The 24,768-nt window shown below is 40.3% G+C and overlaps 1 protein-coding gene across 1 annotated transcript in view; it reads right to left on the minus strand.

Annotated features, from left to right (window-relative positions):
* SEL1L (SEL1L, ERAD E3 ligase adaptor subunit) overlaps positions 1–24,768 on the minus strand; it is a 69,257-nt gene that overhangs the window by 40,027 nt on the left and 4,462 nt on the right. The window contains exons 2-3 of the mRNA XM_025391861.1: positions 23,105–23,142; positions 22,144–22,375 (exon numbers count right to left, since the gene is read on the minus strand). Of these exons, the coding sequence (XP_025247646.1) occupies positions 22,144–22,375; positions 23,105–23,142 (270 nt within the window). The remainder of the gene's footprint in view (positions 1–22,143; positions 22,376–23,104; positions 23,143–24,768) is intronic.

Consider the following 24,768-nt stretch of genomic DNA (forward strand, 5'->3'; position numbering starts at 1 on the left):
GAGTAGTGGAGGGGGCGGGGGTGGGGGGTGGGGAAGAGGATCAAAGGCTGAGTCCTGAGGCAAGCTCGGGTTTCACCATCAGACAAATTCTCAGGAATCAGCAGCCAAGTGAAGAAAGTATCTTCAGGGAAAAGAACGATACTAGTGAGGGGTTAAGATGAGGACCAGGAACCAACCAGGTATTCAGCAATTAGAATGTGACTGGTGGAGAAGAGTAGATTTAGTAGTCTGGAGAAGGCTCAAGTCTTGCTGGAGCTGGATTAGAGAACAGGAAGAGAGAAAGCGAAATCAGTGATTAAAGAGAACCCTTTCAAAGAATTATGCTACAAATGGGAGTAGAGGAGTGGGATGGTAGCTGGAGGGGGACTAAGGGACATAAGATTTTTGTTTTTAACAGATAAGATATTACAGTATGCTTGATGCTTGAACATTGAAGGAAAGAATCCAAGAGATAAAAAAGGTAAACATGGCTAGAATGCTGATCTCTCTCTCTCTTTCTATATATATACACATATATATAGAATTAAAGGCTAGGTGTGGTGTGGCTGGGATCTACAAGGATGGTCTCCTAAAGGAGTTTCCTTGCACAAATAATTTTCTTGTAAAACCAAATCAAACCAAAGAAACAACAATAACAAAAAAAGCCTTTTCATGAAAGTCCGGACCTGCTGCAGGCAACTGCCTATGTCTTCTATCTTCTGTTTAATCTGATTGCTAGGATAAAGGTCGTTCCTTCCCTGCCATCCCCACTTAAGCAACAATGAAGTAGAAATCATTCTATTGCTCAACAACTTGCTGCAGAACCTAATTTTAAGCAAGATGGGCGACAGCGCGAGACTCCGTCTCAAAAAAAAAAAAAAAAAAAAAAAAAAAAGATGTAGTCAGTTTAAACTCAGTTCCTTTTGTGCCATTTAAAATAGACCAAGATGCCAATTACTCTATTTTTCTTTTTTAAGGCTATAAGGATGTGTTTACTGCAGAGACAAACACTAAGAAAGTATACAAAATTAAAGAAAAGTGACAGTTATCTTTACCTATCACTTCAAGTTATTTCTGTCTAGAGGTAATGACAGTTAGTGAAAAAAGTTCTGGACCTTTTTCAGTTGCAAACTTATTTTTACAAATGGCTTATTTTCACATAAAGGATTTGTGATGGTTAATTTTGTGTGTCAACCTGGCTGGGCCATAGTGCCCAGATATTCAGTATATCATTGTTTTGGATGTTTCTATGAAGGTGATTTTTGGATGAAATTAATATTTAAATTGGTGGACTCTGAATAAAGCAGATTTATCCTCCATGATGTGGGTGGACGTCGCCCAATCAGTTGAAGGACTGAGTAGAAAGAAGACTGAACCCTATAAAGAAGAAATTCTCCAAGAAAATGGCCTTTGGTTCTGTTTCTCTGGAGAACTGTGACTAATACAAGATCATACTAACTGAACTACTTTTCAATAGGACATTTTTTTGCTTAACATATCATTGACATTCTTGTAGGTGGCAGACAGGGCAGACTGCCTCATTACCGATTCTGAACCACTTCCCCAGATGATAGTTTCAGAATTCTCCTAGTGTCTTCCGAAAATGCTTCTGCTTTTCTGATGCAGGCAACATTTCTTCCTGAGGACCCAGGCCCTGAAGGTGCAGCCACTATCAGATGTGACCACATGGAACAAACATGAGGATGAAGCCAGTCTACTTGAGGAGCTGAACAGAAGAAAGGGAGAGCTGGAGTCTCTGATGGCACAAGTCCTGAACTGCCTGTGTTCTACTTACATGAGCCAAATAAACCTCTGGTTCTGCCATTGTCTGACGGATTTTCTTATTTACAAGAAAACATGTTCCTTTTAAAATGGCTGAGTATTCTATAACAGGCAATACCACAAAGTAATCATTCTCCTTATGATGGCCATTTAATTATTCATTCATGATCAACAAATGTTTACTGAGATGATATGCAGAAAATAGTTAGCACAGCAAGTCTAACTAGTTATCCTTTGAAAGACTGCTTATCACGTGGCTGTCAGTTGCCATCAAGGAACTTAGATTTTGGAAGGGTTCCCACTGAGAGGTGAAGTCAGCTGGGCTTCTGGGTAGGGTGGGGACTTGGAGAACTTTTCTGTCTAGCTAAAGGATTGTAAACACACCAACCAGTGCTGTGTCTAGCTAAAGGTTTGTAAACACACCAATCAGTACTCTGCAAAAATGCACCAATCAGCACTCTGTAAAAACAGACCAATCAGCTCTTCGTAAAATGGACCAACCAGCAGGATGTGGGCGGGGCCAAATAAGGGAATAAAAGCTGGTTACCTGAGCCAGCAGCAGCAACCCGCTTGGGTCCCCTTCCACACTGTGGAAGCTTTGTTCTTTTGCTCTTCACAATAAATCTTGCTGCTGCTCACTCTTTGGGTCTGCGCTACCTTTATGAGCTGTAACACTCACTGCAAAGGTCTGTGGTGTCACTCCTGAAGTCAGTGAGACCATGAACCCACTGGGAGGAATAAATGACTCCAGACGTGCCACCTTTAAGAACTGTAACACTCACTGCGAGGGTCTGTGGCTTCATTCTTGAAGTCAGCGAGACTAAGAAGGAATAAATTCTGGACACATTTTGGTGACCATGAAGGGACAATCACCAAGCAGTGAGTACCATTGGACCCCTTTCGCTTGCTATTCTGTCCTATTTTTCCTTAGAATTCGGGCACTAAATACCGGCACCTGTCGGTCAGTTAAAAGCGACTAGCGTGGCCACCGGACTAAAGACATGGGTGTCAGGCTTTCTGGGAAAGAGCTCTCTAACAATCCCCAACTCTTCGGAGTTGGGAGTGTTGGTTTGCCTGGAACCAGCTTCTGCTTTCCCTGTACTTCTGGGCTGAGCCGAAGGTGGACAGAGAGGAAAGCCATTCAGTTCCGGGGTCCGGACAACAACTTGGTTGACCTTGCGGCCATGAGTGGAACTCTCAAAGTCACATTGCCCAAGCGAGACTCACCCATCTATCCTATCTATCCTGACCCTTGCCTCCTGGGTCCTAAGGCTTGTCAGACAAACTTCCTCTCGCCTCTCTTATCTGAGGCTAGTCCTGCTTCTAAAAACCACTCCCTATCTCTGGTGCTTTTCTAGTTTCTCCTATAAGAATGATTTCTAGTATATACTCCAGGACTCTATTCCCTTCTTTAGGCACGTGGGCTCACTAGTCAGAGACACACAATTTTTGCCCAAAGCCCGGTCGGGGCGACTATCTTATCTGGAATTTTAGGGTCCCTCCTCAGGCTAGCGGGCCTAACAAAAGCTATTCCTGAAGCTAGGATATGGGGAGCCTCAGAAATGATATCCTTCTGATTCAAGTGAGGACAAAAGGCGTCACTCTTCCAACTCTGGAGATCCTTCCCCTCACTTACGGTATGCCCCACTTCACTTTTGGGGCATAATATCTTTATAGGATATGGGTAAAGTCCCAATACTAACAGGAGAATGCTTAGGACTCTAAAAGGTTTTCGAGACTACGTCAGTAAGGGTCACTAAATCCGATTTTTCTTGGTCCTCTTTGTAGTCTAGGAGTACAGGCAAGGGTGCAGGTTTTCGAGAATGCATTGGTAAAGGCCACTAAATCCGACCTTCCTCGGTCCTCTTTGTGGTCTAGGAGGAAAACTAGTGTTTCTGCTGCTGTGTCAATGAGCTCAACTATTCCGATCAGCAGGGCCCAGGGACCATTACGGGTTCCCGGACAGGGAGAGAACCAAACCAAAACCACGGGCGGTTTGGTCTTTCAGATGGGAAACAGGCATCACCAGGCTCACCCATGAAATGCATCCTAAGCCATTGGGACCAATTTGACCCACAAACCCTGAAAAAGAGGCGGCTCATTTTTTTCTGCACTATGGCCTGGCCCCAGTATTCTCTCTGATGGGGAAAAATGGCCACCTGAGGGAAGTATGAATTATAATACTATCCTGCAGCTTGACTTTTCTGTAAGAGGGAAGGCAAATGGAGTGAAATACCTTATGTCCAAGCTTTCTTTTCATTGAAGGAGAATCCACAACTATGCAAAGCTTGCAATTTATATCCCACAGGAGGACCTCTGAGCTTACCTCCATATCCTAGCCTCCCTATAGCTCCCCTTCCTATTAATGATAAGACTCCTGTAATCCCCCCTGTCCAGAAGAAAACAAGCAAAGAAATCTCCAAAGGACCACAAAAGCCCCTGGGCTATCGGTTATGTCCCCTTCAAGCTGTAGGGGGAGGGGAATTTGGCCCAAGCTGGGTACATGTCCCCTTCTCCCTCTCTGATTTAAAGCAGATCAAGGCAGACCTGGGGAGGCTTTCAGATGATCCTGATAGGTATACAGATGTCCTACAGGGTCTAGGGTAAACCTTCGCTCTCACTTGGAGAGATGTCATGCTCTTGTTAGATCAAACCCTGGCCTTTAAAGAAAACAATGCGGCTTTAGCTACAGCCTGAGAGTTTGGAGATACCTGGTATCTTAGTCAAGTAAATGACAGACTGACAGCCGAAGAAAGGGACAAATTCCCTACCGGTCAGCAAGCCGTCCCCAGTATGGATCCCCACTGGGATCTACATTCAGATCATGGGGACTGGAGTCGTAAACATCTGCTGACCTGTGTTCTAAAAGGACTAAGGAGAATTAGGAAAAAGCCCATGAATTATTCAATTATGTCCACCATAACTCAGGGAAAGGAAGAAAATCCTTCTGCCTTCCTTGAGAGGCTATGGGAGGCCTTAAGAGAACATACTCCCCCGTCACCTGACTCACTTGAGGGTCAACTGATTCTAAAGGGTGAGTTCATTACCCAATGGGCCGCAGATATCAGAAGAAAGCTCCAAAAGCGAGCCCTGGCCCTGTACAAAATCTGGAGGCATTATTAAACCTGGCAACCTTGGTGTTCTATAATAGGGACCAAGAGGAACAGGCCAAAAAGAAAAAGTGAGACCAGAGAAAGGCTGCAGCCTTGGTCATGGCCCTCAAACCAACCTTGGTGGTTCAAAGAGGACAGAAAATGGAGCAGGCCAGTCACCTGGTAGGGCTTGTTGTCAGTGTGGTGTGCAAGGACACTTTATAAAAGGTTGTCCAATGAGAAACAAGCTGCCCCCTCGCCCATGTCCACTATGCCGAGGCAATCACTGGAAGGTGCACTGCCCCAGAGGACAGAGGTTCTCTGGGCCAGAAGCCCTCAACCAGATGATCCAACAACAGGACTGAGGGTGCCTGGGGCAAGCGCCAGCTCATGTCATCACCCTCAGTGAGCCCCGGGTACGTTTAACCATTGAGGGCCAGGAAACTGACTTCCTCCTGGACACTGGTGTGGCCTTCTCAATGTTAATCTCCTGTCCTCTCTCAAGGTCCGTTACCAACTGAGGAATCCTGGGACAGCCTGTAACCAGGTATTTCTCCCACCTCCTCAGTTGTAATTGGGAGACTTTGCTCTTCTCACGTGCCTTTGTTACGCCTGAAAGTCCCATGCCCTTATTAGGGAGGGATATAGTAGCCAAAGTTGGAGCTACTGTCTACATGAATATGGGGAACAAGTTACCCATTTGTTGTCCGCTGCTTGAGTAGGGAATTAACCCTGAAGTCTGGGCATTAGAAGGAACAAATTCCGGGCACACCACCATTCTAACTTATAAAAATGACTCATGGAGCCCAAACCGTACAAACCCGTGGTTTACTCTCAATACCCATTTTTCTTCTGGGATTCTACGGTTTTGGTACATGCTAGTAGAGGGTGATTAGAAACTAGTTTTCAATAAAAACTCCAGGCAGTGGGTCTCTAATGAGTCTCCCTGGTAGACAACATTTCACATGTGTTACAATTTGCTGCTGGGGTAATTAAGTGCATCCTGCATAAGTTCTGTGGGACAGGACCCTTGGAAGCTTCTACCTTGTTTCCTCCAGACTTCCCCCCATGTACCTTGTACCTGTGCTGATTTTGCTTTGCCCCCTTTTGCTGTAATAAATCATAGCTGTGAAGGCAACTATATGTCAAATCCCCCAGCAAATCATTAAACCTGGGGATGGTCTAGGGATCTCTGACACAGATGCATCAGAAGTGGGATTTGCTAGAATGACCCTGACTCACTGATATATGGTGAAAGTGCTGTCTGAGAAGAGAAAGGATAAAGGGCAGAATATGATGAATCTTTGGGGCCTGAGTGGTTACACAGTCATCCACGGTATGAAGCAGTAACTGCGCTGCTATACGTTGTGAGAGCCACAGAATCTGAAAGTGATAGATCCAGCTCCAGGAAACCTGGCTTGCTGGATGCCCTGACTGCTTTTAGGCATGCTGGCTAAAATGAGGGAAAAGGCAGTGTAGTGCAGCCTGTGGTTTTTGTTCTCTCCTCTACATGGAAAGAGAAAGGACCCCCAAATTCCCAAGGATGGGCCAAACCAAAAATGTTACAAGTTTGAACTGCTCTCTTTAAAAAGTTAAATCTGGTCTGGAACAAAATTTTGGATAAACCAGAAGACAGACAAACAAACAAACAAAAAAACTGGGGGAGGTAACAATCCAGCAGTTTTTTTTCAGGCTGGCTGCTGCTCTTGCTACAATATCCTCAACCGCCTCCCTTCCTCCACTGCATTCCAGGATCTTCCCTGGCAGCTGTAATGTTAACAGTGCAAACACTGAATTTACTGCTAGGAGGCTAAGTAAACTGCAGTGGGGAAAAAAAAAAAAAAAAGGAAGAAAAATTTAAAAATGGCTTTATATTTTGTGGCTATTGCATCCAGATGTATTGTAAAAATTAATATAAAATGTTAAACACTTATAATTTTATAAATACCAGAGGAATAATCCTGATCAGGGGAAGCTGCCAAAAAAAAGGAAACGTGTTAGTGGCACACAACTTCTTTGCTTTTTGCTGCTAGTGGGAGGACTGGAATTTGAACTCTTTTGAGTTTTGGAAACAGATCTGTAATTGATGGTTTGCTTCCAGGGTTACCATGTGTACCCTCTGGAACTGAACTTTTTTTTTTTTTTGAGACCGTCTTACTCTGTCGCCCAGGCTGGAGTGCAGTGGCATAATCTCAGTTCACTGCAGCCTCTATCTCCCAGGCTCAAGCGATTCTCATACCACACTTGGCTAATTTTTTTATGTTCTTAGTAGAGATGGCGTTTTACAATATTGGCCAGGCTGGTCTTGAACTCCTAGCCTCAACTGATCCGCCTGCCTCGGCCTCCCAAAGTGCTGGGATTACAGGCATGAACCACCACGCCTGGCCTGGGACTGAACTTCGTGTACTCTGACTCTCATGAGACTGACTCAGCCCTGGAAAGCTTTTAGGTCAGCTTCCACTTACTAGGCTACAGTTGTGCTGTGCCTGATTTAAAAAAAAAAAACAAAAACAAACAGTTAACACAGAAACTTAAGACCATGTAAAAAAACAAATAATAGGTAAAATGTGTTTTCAAAAAGGAAGGCCGGGAGGAAGCCTATTGTTTTTCTAAGATAGACCATTATGATAAATGGGAATTCTTTACCTGGCTAAGTCCAGGCCTCCTAAATCAATACTGCAGGCTGGTCTTCCTACTTACTACTAACTGGGTCTTATTGGTAACTCTGCTGTAAAGATGCCTTGGCCAAAGACCTAGGGAGTAGACTGTGCAGAGAAGAGTTAACAAAATAGACATAAACTTCTCTCTTTGAGAAGGTCGGCTTACAAGGTTGGCCCTTGGTTGGCATCTGGAAATTTAGATTGCTGGAGAGTTCCTACCATCCTACAGATAAGAGTGGCTCACCCAAACTATACAAACAATATGATTTATGTTGAATACTTGCTTTCCTTCTGCAAGTCTGGTACATGCCAGGAAGAGATCGCCAACTTAACCAGCCCCCAATAAAAACTCTCGGTCTCTAATAAGCTACCTGGGTAGAAAACATTTCACATGTGTTATCTTAACTTGTTGCTGCCGGATGTAAGCACTCCCTGTGTGACTCCTCTGAGAGAGGACCCTTGAAAGCTTACATCTGGTTTCCCCTACACTTCATTTCATGCTTTTCCTTTGCTGATTTTGCCTTCTAGTCTTCCACTATGACAACTTATAGGTGTGAACACAACTCTACGCTGTCCTTGGAGTCAGCATAGATTTACTAGGAACACTTCCGACCCAATTACTGCACCTGAGGGTGTGGTCTTGGGGTTCCTCAACACAATTGGGAGTAAGTGTGAAATGTTCAAGAAATAGCAAGAGGACAAGTATGGCGGGAGTCACATAAAGGGAAGTGGCAGAAGTTAAAGAGACAGGAGGTGCCTGATGTCAGGCCTTGTTAATAGAAGAAGTTTGGATTTTATTTTGAGTAGGACAGGAAGCCAAAGGAGGTTTCTGAGCAGGGAGAAGGCTCAGTCTGGCTGCTGTTAGGGAACTGATAGTGGGGGAAAAGAGCAAAAGGAGGAAGGCCCGATTGGAAGCTCTTACATATAGTAAACACTTTGATTATCCTTGGGTGGTTCAGGAACCACTTCAGAAAGGAGAAACCTACGTTTATTTTTAAGAATGAACAGAAATTTGACAGTGGATTTGGGCAAGGGAATGAGGAAGGCATCCTAAGCAGTGAGGAGAACCTGTACAAAGGCCCAGAGGCATGAACTGTATGTTGTATTTGAAGAACAGAGAAGGGTTTTGTATTGCTGAAAAAGGCTGCTTAGGGGAGGGGTAAACCGAAGGCTCTGTGAATCATGCTAAGGACTGCATACTTCGTCTCCCAGGCAAACAGGGAGGTAATGGAGGCCTGTAAACAGGGGAGTTACAGGGTCAAATTTGAATTTGAGAAAGGTTAATATGGTAGCAACAAGATTGAGAGGCTGACAAAGGGCAAAAGTTTCAAAGTAGCTGTCACATAACCCAGTTCTAGTGTAGCTGGAACTGTACACAGCCATACATATGCAATTTATGTTATATATTATATATGCATAAGTACATAAGCCTTTTCTTGTATTAAGAATAAATTAAAAACAAGTCTAAATCATTATTGAAAAGTGAAAACAAACTGATACAAACTAATCTGAATGTTTATAAAGTTGTTGATAGAACCAGAGAATTATTAGTGATTTTAAAACACTGTATTATTATAAATCCCTAGCAAAATATATACTGAGGATAAGAAGGACCATAAAGGAATCTTGGGCTGCATTCTGTGGTCCCACAGTTAGTGGGAAGGGCCACTGTTATTTTGAAACTATATATACATATTTATTATAAAACAAAGTAACATTAATGTCATTAGGTACTAAGATTTTCAGCACCAGTGAAAGGAAATAACACAAAATAAGCAAAAACCTTGATGAGGTGGTAAGGCTCGCAGCAGACCTGTAATCTGTTCTTTCTTCTCACTGGCCCAAAACAGAGCGAGCAGATACCTCTCTCTAAGCATCATCAAATCACCTTAGAAATATGGTAAAGACAGACCTCTGGCAAACACACTGAAGGTATTTACTATCGCAAGAGTCCTTACTTATGAAATACTTCAGCAGGATGAACTTGATCTGTCTACATTGCTCATTATACAAAAACCTGGGATGTAGGCAGGCATGACTCTAGAAAATATCACATACACTATGTAATTATCAGAGAAGAAACCGGTGATATCTCACGTTGGAAACAGCTTTCTTTCGTGGAATTGACACTCTATAGGCATTACTTAGAGGCCTCAAGTGTTGAACTCTGGGCTGGAGCACAGTCTAATTGAGGAAAGAAAGGACCTGAGAGCAGCTCTGGTAGCCACAGACTTCTCTACACCCTGCTTGTGTTTTATGATAATTTTATCTTTGAAAATATTTGCCAAGCTTGATAGTAGGTTAGGATCTCTGATCCTTATAAGTTCAATATGTCAATCTGATTTTTGTTATCTTGCCTGTAATATTTAATTTGAACTGGAAGTTATCGGTATGAAAGATACATTTCCTAACCCAACGCACCAAAAAGGCCTATAAGTAATGACAGTTTAGCAATGCAGATCACTGGAGCTTATAGTATCTAACCCATTAAAAGCAATTTGGGTTCCTTGGAGAAATAGCTGACATTCACTTCTGGGTCAAGAAATGTACAAAATGAGTTTAGGACATCCTTGTTCTTCCGGGAAAAAAAAGTTACGAAAGATCACCAGGATCTAGTCAAAAAGACAAAGGAATGACTACCAACGGCCAAAAAAGGAAAATTCTGAGCAATCAACAAAAAAGAATGATTGCAATGAACACAAATACAATCATGTGACAGACACATCATGACTCCCTGGTCAAAGACAGACTGTGGATACCATGGTGGTCTCATAAGATTATAATGAAGCTGAAAAATTCCTATCACCTAGTCATGTTCTAGTCATTATAATATTGTAGCACAATCCATTACTCATGTTTTTGTAGTGAAATTAGTGTGAATAAACCTATTGCACTTCCAGTTGTATAAAAGTGTAGTAATACAATTATGTATGGCACTTAACACTTGATAGTGATAGTAAACAACTATGCTACTGGTCTACATGCTTACTGTATTTTTCACCCTTATTTTAGCATGTACTCCTACTTATTTAAAAAAAAAAAAAGTTAACTGTACAACAGCATTAGGTGAGTCCTTCAGGAAGTATAGGCATCGTTATCACAGGAGATGACAGTTCCATGCCTGTTAATGGCTCTGAAGACCTTCCAGTGCGACAAGATGTGGAGGCGGAAGACAGTGATATTGATGATCCTGACCCTGTGTAGGCATAGGCTAATGTGTATATTTGTCTTAGTTTTTAACAAAAACGTTTTAAAAAAAATTAAAAAATAGAAAAAAGCTTATAGAATAAGGATAATGTATAAAGAAAATATTTTTGTATAGCTGTACAATGTGTTTGTATTTTAAGCTAAGTGTTACTACAAAATAGTCAAAAAGCTAAAAAATTTATAAATGAAAATATAAAAGTTTATAAACTAATTATCACTGTGTTACAACTGAGTACGGTATTCAATACAATAACAAGCTATGGAAGTTTGTAGCCTAGTGGCAATAGGCTATAACATATAGCCGAGGTACATAATAGGCTACAATAGCTAGCTATGTGTAAGTATACTCTGTTTGCATACTGATAAAATTAACTAGTGATGCATTTATCAGAATGCATCCCCATTGTTAAGTGACACATGACTGTCCCTCAGTATCACTGGAGGACTGGGTCCAGGACCTGGCCTGGTGGTACCAAAATCCATGAGTGCTCAAGTTGTTTAGATAAAATGATGTAGTGCTTGCATATAACCTAGGCAATCCTCCCGTATACTTTACATCATCCCTAGACTACTTCTAACACCTAATATAATGGAAATGCTATGTAAATAATTATACTACATTGTTCAGGGAATAATGACAGGAACAAAAACTGTGGACATGTTCAGTACACAGCTGCAACCACCCATTTTTTCCAAATATTTTCAAATATTTGGTTGAATCCATGAATACAGAGGGCTGACTATAAGAATCCATGAATTTATAATGATGCTTGTGATATTGCGGAAAAATATTTGATCTTCATCCCATTTCCAGAAATACAGCTCTTAAAATCCCTGGAATCTCTTGAGTGATTAGAATGTCTTCTGTATGATAATGAGATAACTGGTGGCTGGAGGCTCCTAGAAAGCCTTGGGATAGGACTTGGTTGCCAGGGAAACCAACCATTACATTAGAGGGTTAGCATTTACAGTCCCACCGCCCAACCTCAGAAGGGCAGAGGAGCTAAAAGTTGAGCTAATAAATCAATGCCCGGTGATTTAATCAATTATGCTTGCATAACAAAGCTTACATAAAAACCCCAAATAGCTGAGTTCTGGGAGTTTCTGGAAAGCTGAGCACATGGAGATTCCTGGAGGGTGGGTGGCATGGTCAGATCAGAGAGGGCATGGAAGCTCAGCAGCCCTTCTCCCATACCTTGCCCTATGCCTCTCTTCCATCTGGCTTTTCGTCTCTATCCTTTGTAATATCCTTTATAATAAATGTAAATTCATATTTACATTTACCCATTTATCATGCTTCCCAGAGTCCTAAGTGCTAGCAAATTAACTGAACCCAAGAAGGGGGTTGTGGGAATCCTGATTTATAGCCAGTCTGTCAGAAGCACAGACAACCCGGGGCTTATGATTGGCATCTCAAGGAGTGGGGACTGGTCTTGTGAGACTGAGCCTTCAACTTGTGAGATCTAATGCTATCTCCAGGTAGTGTCAGAATGGAATTAAATTGGTAGACATCCTGCTGGTTTCTGCTGGAGAATCCTCTGTAGAACTGATTGCTTACTTGGTATGTGGGGAAACACTCACAATAGATCTGGTGTCAGAAGTGTTAACTCATTGAGAAAGAGAAAGAAAAACACACCTTCGTTTGGTTTTTCCTATATCCTTACAATGCTCAAATACAAAGCAAAACAAATACAAACAAAAACATACTCATTAGTCTCTTTTGGAGATTGCTTGGGCACCAAATTTTCATTTTGAAACAGTTCAAAGGAAATAATCAAGAGTTTATCTAGCTTTCCCTGGATGAGACTATATTTCAGGGCAATCAAAGACTTGATGAAAGAAAATTCTTTATAAAAGAATCCCAGGTAACAAATGCAGGAGGAATGGTAGAATTAGAAAGTCACCATTTTGCAACCCCTAATAAATAAAAGATCCAGGCAATAAACATAAACGGTTGCCAAAATCTCTAGGCAAAAGATCAATGAGGAACGACATAATGCAACAGAAAGTACACACCACCACCTACCTATGAAATACTCTCAATAAAAAGACAGAACCAAATCTACCCATGTCTCTAGAACTAACTCCCAGTTTATAGAATGAACAGCAGATAATGGAACAAGCTCAATGACGTTACAAGGACATGACTAGCTAGATCCAAAACGTGAGAAACCATATAGCACAAAGGACACTGCATATTTCTTTAGCAAATAAAATGACACTTAAAAACAAAGGAGGGGCTGGGTGCCGTGGCTCAGGCCTGTAATCCCAGCACTGTGGGAGGCCAAGGTGGGAAGATCACTTAAGGTTAGGAGTTTGAGACCAGCCCGACCAACATGGTGAAACCTCATCTCTACTAAAAATACAAAAAAATTAGCTGGGCATGGTGGCACGCGCCTGGTATCCCAGTTACTCAGGAGGCCGAGGCAGGAGAATCTCTTGAACCCGGGAGGCAGAGGCTGCAGTGAGCCAAGATCGTGCCATTGCACTCCCGACTGGGCAACAGTGCGAGACTCTGTCTCAAAAAAAAAGAAAAGCAACAAGGGAGGGAGATCAGCAACAGATTAAGAGAAACCTAGGTCTTAGCTTGCAAATGAATTCAAACAAATAAATTGTAAACTGACATTTGAAGAAACTTGAAAAATTAAACAGTCTGGGTATTAGGTAATAAAGGAGTAATGGCTAATTCTGTGATTTTGCTGAAAAGAAAATTCTTCCTAGAGAGAGAGAGAGAGAGGTAAAAGCACAGGTGGAATTTGCCTTAAAATATTCTAGGAAAGAAAAAAAGAGGGAAATGTGGGTATGGTAGTAAAGATGAAAAGACCAGCAGAATGATGTCTATTGAAGCTGAGCGAGGGGTGGTAAGGGGGGTCATTGCATGTTTAAAAATTTCCCAGGCTTGCTGCAGTGTCTCATGCTTGTAATCCCAGCACTTTGGGAGGCCAAAGTGGGAGATCACCTGAGTTCAAGGCTATGGTGAGCTATGATTGTGCCACTGCACTCCAGCCTGGGTGACAGAGTGAAACCAAGTCTCTAAAAATATAGAAACTAAAAAAAAAAATAAAAAATAAAAAATAAAAATCCCTAATCAAAAAATGAAGAATGAATTAAATTATAATATTTAGTAAAAATTTTAAAATGGTAATGCACACTTCGCTGAGGTATTTTCAAACAAAGGAAACAGAATTACTTTTCTGAAGAACAATTTAACAATGTGTATCAACTGTCTTTTAAACTTTTACATCCAATTCAGCAAATATACTTTTAAGAATTCTAAGGAAATTTTCACAGATATGCACAAAGATACATCTAAAATGATCTCCCGGCATAACATAAACGTTTTGGTTTATGGTACCGTATATTTACATATAAAATTATTTATAGTCATTAACTATCAAATTGCAAAATAGCTAAATGACATGGAAAAACGTTTATGGTAAACTGTTAAGTGCAAAATGCAGGCTGCAACATAGAATACACATTTTGACTCAATTTACTTTTCTTAAAATTATTCATACACCTAAAAAAATCCTGAGAGAATATTCTCCATGATGTGAGTAGCTGTTATTTCTAGTTGATGGGATTCAGGTACTTTTAATTTTTTAAAAATAGTTTTTCTATTCATGAGAATGGTACATTGGTAGTAAAAAAAAAATTCTAGGGGGAGGTTCCAAGATGGCCGAATAGGAACAGCTCCAGTCTACAGCTCCCAGCGTGAGTGACGCAGAAGACGGGTGGTTTCTGCATTTCTAACTGAGGTACGGGATCATCTCACTGGGGCTTGTCGGACAGTGGGTGCAGGACAGTGGGTGCAGCCCATGGACCATGAGCCGAAGCAGGGCAAGGCATCACCTCACTCGGGAAGCACAAGGGGTCGGGGAATTCCCTTTCCTAGCCAAGGGAAGCCGGGACAGATGGCACCTGGAAAAAGGGGTCACTTCCACCCTAATACTGTGCTTTTCCAATGGTCTTAGCAAACGGCACACCAGGAGATTATATCCCGCGCCTGGCTTGGAGGATCCCACGCCCATGGAGCCTCCCTCATTGCTAGCACAGCGGTCTGAGATTGAACTGCAAGGCAGCAGTGAGGCTGGGGGAGGGGCGCCCACTATTGCTGAGGCTTGAGTAAGTAAACAAAGCAGCCTGGAAGCTTGAACTGGGTGGAGCCCACCACAGCTCAAGGAAGCCTACCTACCTCTGTAGAATCCACCTCTGGGAGCAGGGCATAGCTGAACAAAAGGCAGCAGAAACTTCTGCTGACTTAAACGTCTGTCTGACAGCTCTGAAGAGAGTAGTGGTTCTCCCAGCATGGAGTTTGAGATCTGAGAACGGACAGACTGCCTCCTCAAGTGGGTCCCTGACCCCTGAGTAGCCTAACTGGGAGGCACCTCCCAGTAGGGGCCGACTGACACCTCATATGGCCGGGTGCCCCTCTGAGACGAAGCTTCCAGAGGAATGATCAGACAGCAACATTTGCTGTTCTGTAATATTTGCTGTTCTGCAGCCTCTGCTGGTGATACCCAGGCACACAGGGTCTGGAGTGGACCTCCAGCAAACTCCAACAGACCTGCAGCTGAGGGTCCTGACTGTTAGAAGGAAAACTAACAAACAGAAAGGACATCCACACCAAAAGCCCACCTGTACATCACCATCATCAAAGATCAAAGGGAGATAAAACCACAAAAATTGGGAGAAACCAGAGCAGAAAAGCTGAAAATTCTGAAAATCAGAGTGCCTCTTCTCCTCCAAAGGAACGCAGCTCCTCGCCAGCAACGGAACAAAGCTGGACGGAGAATGACTTTGATGAGTTGAGAGAAGAAGGCTTCAGGTGATCAGTCATAACAAACTTCTCTAAGCTAAAGGAGGATGCTTGAACCCATTGCAAAGAAGCTAAAAACCTTGAAAAAAGATTAGACGATTGGCTAACTAGAATAACCACTGGAGAGAAGACCTTATATGACATGATGGAGCTAAAAACCATGGCATGAGAACTCTGTGACGCACGCACAAGCTTCAGTAGCCAATCTGATCAACTGGAAGAAAGGGTATCGGTGATTGAAGATCAAATGAATGAAATGAAGCGAGAAGAGAAGTTTAGAGAAAAAAGAGTAAAAAGAACAAAGCCTCCAAGAAATATGAGACTATGTGAAAAGACCAAATCTACATCTGATTGGTGTACCTGAAAGTGATGGGGAGAATGGAACCAAGTTGGAAAACACTCTGCAGGATATTATCCAGGAGAACTTCCCAAACCTAGCAAGGCAGGCCAACGTTCAAATTCAGGAAATACAGAGAACACCACAAAGAAACTCCTCGAGATGAGCAACTCCAAGACACATAATTGTCAGTTTCACCAAAGTTAAAATGAAGGAAAAAACGTTAAGGGTAGCCAGAGAGAAAGGTCGGGTTACCCACAAAGGGAAGCCCATCAGACTAACAGCGGATCTCTCGGCAGAAACTCTACAAGTCAGAAGACAGTGGGGGCCAATATTCAACATTCTTAAAGAAAAGAATTTTCAACCCAGAACTTCATATCCAGCCAAACTAAGCTTCATAAGTGAAGGAGAAATAAAATCCTTTACAGATAAGCAAATGCTTAGAGATTTTGTCACCACCAGGCCTGCCTTACAAGAGCTCCTGAAGGAAGCACTAAATATGGAAAGGAACAATCAGTACCAGCGACTGCAAAAACATGCCAAATTGTAAAGACCATCGATGCTAGGAAGACACTGTATCAACTAACGAGCAAAATAACCAGCTAACATCATAATGACAGGATCAAATTCACACATAACAATATTAACCTTAAAGTAAATGGGCTAAATGCTCCAATTAAAAGACACTGGCAAATTGGATAAAGAGTCAAGGCCCATCAGTGTGCTGTATTCAGGAGATGCAGCTCACATGCAGAGACACACATAGGCTCAAAATAAAGGGATGGAGGAAGATCTACCAAGCAAATGGAAAACAAACAAACAAAAAAAGCAGGGGTTGCAATACTAGTCTCTGATAAAACAGACTTTAAACCAAGAAAGATCAGAAGAGACAGAGAAGGCCATTACATAATGGTAAAGGGATCAATTCAACAAGAAGAGCTAACTATCCTAAATATATATATATACCCAATACAGGAGCACCAAGATTCATAAAGCAAGTCCTTAGAGACTTACAAAGAGACTTAGACCCCCACACAATAATAATAGAGACTTTAACATCCCACTGTCAACATTAGACAGATCAATGACACAGAAAGTTAACAAGGATATCCAGGAATTAAACTCAGCTCTGCACCAAGTGGACCAAATAGACATCTACAGAACTCTCCACCCCAAACCAACAGAATATATGTTCTTCTCAGCACCACACTGCACTTATTCCAAAATTGACCACATAGCTGGAAGTAAAGCACTCCTCAGCAAATGTAAAAGAACAGAAATTATAACAAACTGTCTCTCGGACCACAGTGCAATCAAACTAGAACTCAGGATTAAGAAACTCACTCAAAACCGCTCAACTACATGGAAACTGAACAACCTGCTCCTGAATGACTACTGGGTACATAACGAAATGAAGGCAGAAATAAAGGTATTCTTTGAAACCAATGAGAACAAAGATACAACATACCAGAATCTCTGGGACACATTTAAAGCAGTGTGTAGAGGGAAATTTATAGCACTAAATGCCCACAAGAGAAAGCAGGAAAGATCTAAAATTGACACCCTAACATCACAATTAAAAGAACTAGAGAAGCAAGAGCAAACAAATTCAAAAGCTAGCAGAAGGCAAGAAATAACTAAGATCAGAGCAGAACTGAAGGAGATAGAGACACAAAAAAACCCTTCAAAAAAATCAATAAATCCAAGCAAGAGCTGTTTTTTTGAAAAGATCAACAAAATTGATAGACCACTAGCAAGACTAATAAAGAAGAAAACAGAGAAGAATCAAATAGACGCAATAAAAAATGATAAAGGGGATATCACCACTGACATCACGGAAATACAAACTACCATCAGAGAATATTATAAACACCTCTATGCAAATAAACTAGAAAACCTAGAAGAAATGGATAAATTCCTGGACACATACACCCTCCCAAGACTAAACCAGGAAGAAGTTGAGTCCCTGAATAGACCAATAACAGGCTCTGAAATTGAGGCAATAATAGCCTACCAACCTAAAAAAGCCCAGGACCAGATGGATTCAAAGCTGAATTCTACCAGAGGTACAAAGAGGAGCTGGTACCATTCCTTCTGAAACCACTCCAATCAATAGAAAAAGAGGGAATCCTCCGTAACTCATTTTGAGGCCAGCATCATCCTGATACCAAAGCCTGGCAGAGACACAACAAAAAAAGAATTTTAGACCAATATCCGTAATAAACATCGATGCAAAAATCCTCAATAAAATACTGGCCAACCGAATCCAGGAGCACATTGAAAAGTTTATTCACCATGATCAAGTGGGCTTCATCCCTGGGATGCAAGGCTGGTTCAACATATGCAAATCAATCAACGTAATCCATCATATAAACGGAACCAAAGACAAAAACCACATGATTATCTCAATAGATGCAGAAAAGGCCTTTGACAAACTTCAACAACCTTCATGCTAAAAACTCTCAATAAATTAGTTACTGATGGAACGTATCTCAAAATAATAACAGTGATTTATGACAAACCCACAGCCAATATCATACTGAATGGGCAAAAACTGGAAGCATTCCCTTGAAAACTGGCACAAGACAGGGATGCCCTCTCTCACCACTCCTATTCAACATAGTGTTGGAAGTTCTGGCCAGGGCAATCAGGCAGCAGAAAGAAGTAAAGGGTATTCAATCAGGAAAAGAGGAAGTCAAATTGTCCCTGTTTGCAGATAACATGATTGTATATTTAGAAAACCCCATTGTCTCAGCCCAAAATCTCCTTAAACTGATAAGCAACTTCAGCAAAGTCTCAGGATAAAAAATCAATGTGCAAAAATCACAAGCATTCTTATACACCAATAACAGACAAACAGAGAGTCAAATCATGAGTGCACTCCCATTCACAATTGCTTCAAAGAGAATAAAACACTAGGAATCCAACTTACAAAGGATGTGAAGGACCTCTTCAAGGAAAACTACAAACCCTCAATGAAATAAAAGAGGACACAAACAAATGGAAGAACATTCTATGCTCATGGACAGGAAGAGTCAATATTGTGAAAATGGCCATACTGCCCAAGGTAATTTAAGATTCAATGCCATCCCCATTAAGCTACCAATGACTTTCTTCACAGAATTGGAAAAAACTACTTTAAAGTTCATATGGAACCAAAAAAGAGCCCGCATTGCCAAGACAATCCTAAGCCAAAAGAACAAAGCGGGGAGCATCACACTACCTGACTTCAAACTACAATACAAGGCTACAGTAACCAAAACAGCATGGTACTGCTACCAAAACAGAGATATAGACCAATGGAACATAACAGAGATAATATCTCTGAAATAATATCACACATCTACAACCATCTGATCTTTGACAAACCTGACAAAAACAAGAAATGGGAAAGGATTCCCTATTTAATAAATGGTGCTGGGAAAATGGCTAGGCATATGTAGAAAGCCGAAACTGGATCCCTTCCTTACACCTTATACAAAAATTAATTCAAGACGGATTAAAGACTTAAATGTTAGACCTAAAACCGTAAAAACCCTAGAAGAAAACCTAGGCAATACCATTCAGGACATAGGCATGGGCAAGGACTTCATGTCTAAAACACCAAAAGCAATGGCAACAAAAGCCACAATTGACTAATGGGATCTAATTAAACTCAAGAGCTTCTGCATAGCAAAAGAAACTACCATTGGAGTGAACAGGCAACCTACAGAATGGGAGAAAATTTTTGCAATCTACCCATCTAGCAAAGGGCTAATATCCAGAATCTACAAAGAACTTAAACAAATTTACAAGAAAAAAATCAAACAACCGCAACAAAAAGTGGGCGAAGGATATGAACAGACACTTCTCAAAAGAAGACATTCATGCAGCCAGCAGACCCATAAAAAAATGCTCATCATCACTGGCCATCAGAGAAATGCAAATCAAAACCACAATGAGATATCACCTCACACCAGTTAGAATGGTGATCATTAAAAAGTCAGGAAACAACAGGTGCTGGAGAGGATGTGGAGAAACAGGAATGCTTTTACACTGTTGGTGGGACTGTAAACTAGTTCAACCATTGTGGAAAACAGTGTGGCGATTCCTCAACGATCTAGAATTAGAAATACCATTTGACCCAGCCATCCCATTACTGGGTATACACCCAAAGGATTATAAATCATGCTGCTATAAAGACACATGCACACGTATGTTTATTGTGGCACTATTCACAATAGCAAAGACTTGGAACCAACCCAAATGTCCATTAAAGATAAACTGGACTAAGAAAATGTGGCACATATACATCACGGAATACTATGCAGCCACAAAAAAGGATGAGTTCGTGTCCTTTGTAGGGACATGGATTAAGCTGGAAACCATCATTCTGGGCAAACTGTTACAAGGACAGAAAACCAAACACCGCATGTTCTCACTCATAGGTGGGAATTGAACAATGAGAACACTTGGACACAGGATGGAGATCACATGTTGGGGCCTGTCGTGGGGCGGGGGGAGGGGAGATGGATAGCATTAGGAGATATACTTAACGTAAATGACGAGTTAATGGGTGCAGCACAACAACATGGCACATATATACATATGTAACAAACCTACACGTTGTACACATGTACCCTAGACCTTAAAGTACAATTAAAAAAAAAAAAAAAGAATCAGGCCAAGTGGGCTATGTCCCAGCTCTGCCACTTATGAACTGTGGGACTCAGACATGGAATTTCCCTCTCTGTCCCTTAGTTTTCTCGTCTATAAAATGGCAACTATAATGCCTACTTTATAAGGCTATTGGGAGAATTAAGAGTTCATCTGACAGTGTCTGGCACATAGGCACTTGACAAATATTTATTATTACAGGTCTTTGAAATTACATCTTTCCCTTCAATTTGGTAACTTAGTGGCAGGTTACTCTTTTATAATCTTGACACAGTCCCACTGTGCAAAGCTCTCCAATCCTAGCTTCACTATTTGTCATGTGAAATGACTATGATGAAACAAATTGTAATTACATAGAAAGATCACTTAGAATGTTAGAGTGGCTGCTGTTGCTTGTTTCTATGCTGTTTCACTTGCATATTAACTGACACTGCCTCCTTAAGTGACCAGGTCAAATGCCTAGGACTGTGTTAACTATTTTCCAACAGCTAACATAAGCAAGAAACAGAGGAGCAGGGTGACTGCTTAAGCTAAAGGAAGTTATTTCTTCACCAATTTTTGCCATTTTTTAAATTTTGTGATCAATTCACAATTCAGTGGGAAAATGTGAATAGTTCCCACGTATCTCTCACTCTCTCTCTCTCACACACACACACACACACACAGACACACACACACAAATGTCCTTGGCCAAGAACAGACAATTTATATTATTCATTATTTATAGTGAGAGTTTATAAAATTTCATCTGTTTATGAGAATTGTTACAAAATCCAGGGAATTAACAGGAAAACTGGACAACACTTCACTGAGTATTGGTAAGTGCCAGTTAAAGTGTACTTCTGGGTAAAATGAGTAATAAAAGTTGCCAAATCTAAAACAAACAAACAAACAAACAAACTCCTATTTTTTTAAGAAGTTCAAATTTGGATTAGTTCCTGAGAGTGGTTAGTAATGGAATAAGAAACAGATAAGGCAGTGATCGTTGAAATAATAAATGACAGAAGGGTAGCAAGACATGGTAGAATGGATACATTAATAATTTTTAAAAGGATTAATATTTAGAAGACTATTGTGGAAAAGATCAAGTTTTAAATTGAAAAGTAGAAGTTTCAAGATGGTGAAAGTTAGAAAAGGACGGAAGTACACATAAGCTTCAACTGAGGGATAAACACCTAAATCAAATTACCTAGGATGATCCACAACGTTATTGTAATAATAATCCTACCACAATCCTGAAAACAACCATAGTGGCATGTTCGACAATTCTTCCTGAGTTTCTGTTTTGTATGCTACCCTGACAGATTATTTTTCAAAATTTCTCAGTGAGAAATGTATTTACATACTGGAGTCCAAAAAGAAATATTAGGATATTAATTAAAAAAAAATGCAATCTCATCTATTGAATTCAGCTTATGTAACTTGGGACAAATCAGTTAAGTGAATAATTTGGTATATTAAAATCTAGAAATTCTCACCAAACTACACTCCATATATTATTTGTGGGTAATAATCACTGAAGCCAGTTTTCTTCAGCCTCTTTATTCATTAGCTTAAAATTTTCAGTTGTCTCCTAAATAAATCAAAAAGCAAGGAAAGTGTCCAGACTACCTGGTTTCCGTACTTTCTTTGGCTCTTCATAGTCCTTGTTTTCTGGATTTGGAGACTCTAGAAAGCTGAGATCTTCTGTGACACTTTCCCCCTCTTGGCTCTTGAGGCTGTCTTCCTCTTCTTGAATAGAGGATTCTAATTCGGATTCTTCTGAATCAAGAAATATTTGACCAGCAACTACTCTGCCTGCAGTAGTATGGTCCTTTACTGACTCATCTGATGTCAAAGTAGTCTGAGAATATAAAGTATTTTTAGTTATCAACAATGCCAAGACTTCCCCCAACCCTATTTGACCGTTATTTTCACTTATCCAGATATCACATCTCCTTCAGCTCCCTGAAGTGCCACACTCACTCATCTCTACAGGCTTCGGCATGTGTCCATCACGTGCCTTCCTTCATCACCTAACTTGTAGTCTTTCTGAATTTCAACTTAGATGTTATTTCCCCCAGAAGCCTTCCTTAATTCCCAAAGTCTGGGTTAGGTTTTCCTCCACATGCCCCCAGCATACTTTATACTTCTACTTCCTGCTTTTATCTACATTCCCTCAAATCTCAAGATCAGAGCTCATAACTGATTGCAGGGTTGGGCTTGGTTAGTACTTGGATGGGAGAGCTCAATCAACCAATAAGTGCATTAGCTCACTGGATTTATTTTTGAAAACTGGAAAGTGGAAACAAATGACACCGGTTAAATTTTCAAACTTAGACACACACACTCATAGACACACACACACACACAGAGCACATTCAAGTTGAAATGAAATATTTACTATCCCCTCTTGTAGGTATTTTCTCCCTCCAGAAAAACTAGACCTAATACTAATACCATCTGTCTTTTCCTGTACTTTTAAATTCAATTGTTACTCAAAAGTTGCAGATTTCATATCCTTTCTAAGACACATAATTCATGCTTTTAAATCAGGCAGCAAATACTGGTCAATACACATTTTAGTACATACCTTGGAATCTAAGGATTCATCCTGGCTGCCTTCTTCATCTGCAAAGAAATTTTAAGACAATTTAGTAATCTTTCTTGTTGAGAAATTATAGTTATTATTAAAAGAAAACATTTGAAAAGTATAGCATATAATGATCAAACATTGGATAAATAAACCTAGAATTATTTTAAAATTAGCTATATTCAGCAATTGTTCAGAAAAGATCAAATGAAAGTGGAAAAAAAAAATGGGTGGGGGGTTTAGTTTCTCTCTTTCTCCAGGGAAGACATTAGCTTCATCTGTTGCAAAGGTAGGAAGACCAACAGCCTCCACCAACAAAAACAGGTATTTCTTCACATGCCATCCAATTCTTGTGGGTCTATTTAGCCTATTTCTGAGAATGAGTTACTAAGTTCATAAAAATAAATCTCTAATTTCATACTCCAGGTTTCCACCTATTCTGTTTCTCTGCTCAGGATCTTGAGTCAGAGTAGCCCATTTTAGTGCTAATTAGTATTTTTATTGTTTACTACTAGAGTAAGGATGGAAACTAAGAATTATTATTTGATAGCAGAGTGGCAAAACAAATATATTTAGGATTTGTGTTCTACTCTACTCAGAGATAACCAGATGCAGGCAAAAAGCAGCATGGTCCTGTTATATGTTCACTCAATTGAGAGCTATGTATTAAGAAATCAATAACTTGCATTAAACAATTAAAAACAGTCACCGGTCACAACTTGCTTACACATTCACACAGCTCACTTTTGGTGTTGTCTGATTATATTAATGTTCCTTCTGTTACTCTTTACATGTTTTCTGACTATTACTTTTCTGGCTACTTGTTACTCTTCTTCCTGCTCTTACATAAACACATGCAACAACTTAATGTTCAGATGCAAATGCTTGATTTTTGTATTCCTTGCCAGTTTAAAACAGCAAATCTGTCAGATCATCTTTAAGTTTCCCTCTTGCTCTTAAAATTACCTGATTTTATTCAGGAGTGAGTTTCAGTTTTACCCACTCTATAAGCTATATGAGAAATTAACCAGTAGACAAAATCTTGTAAGACCATGTGATTTTTACTAGAAAATTTGCTATTAGAGTTTCATTTATACTTTACTTCATATGGCTTTATCTTAAATATTATTTGTAATTTGTAACTCTAAAATACAACAAAAAACATGTGTAAGAGTTTGTCAAAGTACTAAGACTAAGAAGTATAATAAACTCAATTATGCACAAAATACAAGACACTATCTCACAATATTTCTTTTGAGTATTTGAGAAAACTAGCCCACTAGTGAGGTTTTGCCATATATGAAAGTGCTGTGAAGTTGACAAAAATTTAAATTACAGCTACTATTCATATTCACCTACGTTTAGATTACCTTCAAAGTATGTTTTACTTCCGGCAGATGAACAGAAGGTTATGCCACATATTAGTCTCATAGTGCCCATAACATTAGGAAATGATGTCAGTTAATTAACAACTGTCCTTCATGCTAACTTCTTCACAAGCATTACCCAAAGTCCCATTTCTAACATGTGGTTCAAATTCCATTCTCAGCAAATCTTTAAAGAAAAAAAACCATCTCTATAATATAACAAAGTTGTACTGTAAGCACATGTAATTAATCACAAACTTCAACTAGTTAATATATCAAGAACAGACATTAAATGTT

The sequence above is a fragment of the Theropithecus gelada genome, chromosome 7b (genome assembly GCF_003255815.1).
Source record: "Theropithecus gelada isolate Dixy chromosome 7b, Tgel_1.0, whole genome shotgun sequence".
Taxonomy (NCBI): Eukaryota; Metazoa; Chordata; class Mammalia; order Primates; family Cercopithecidae; genus Theropithecus; species Theropithecus gelada.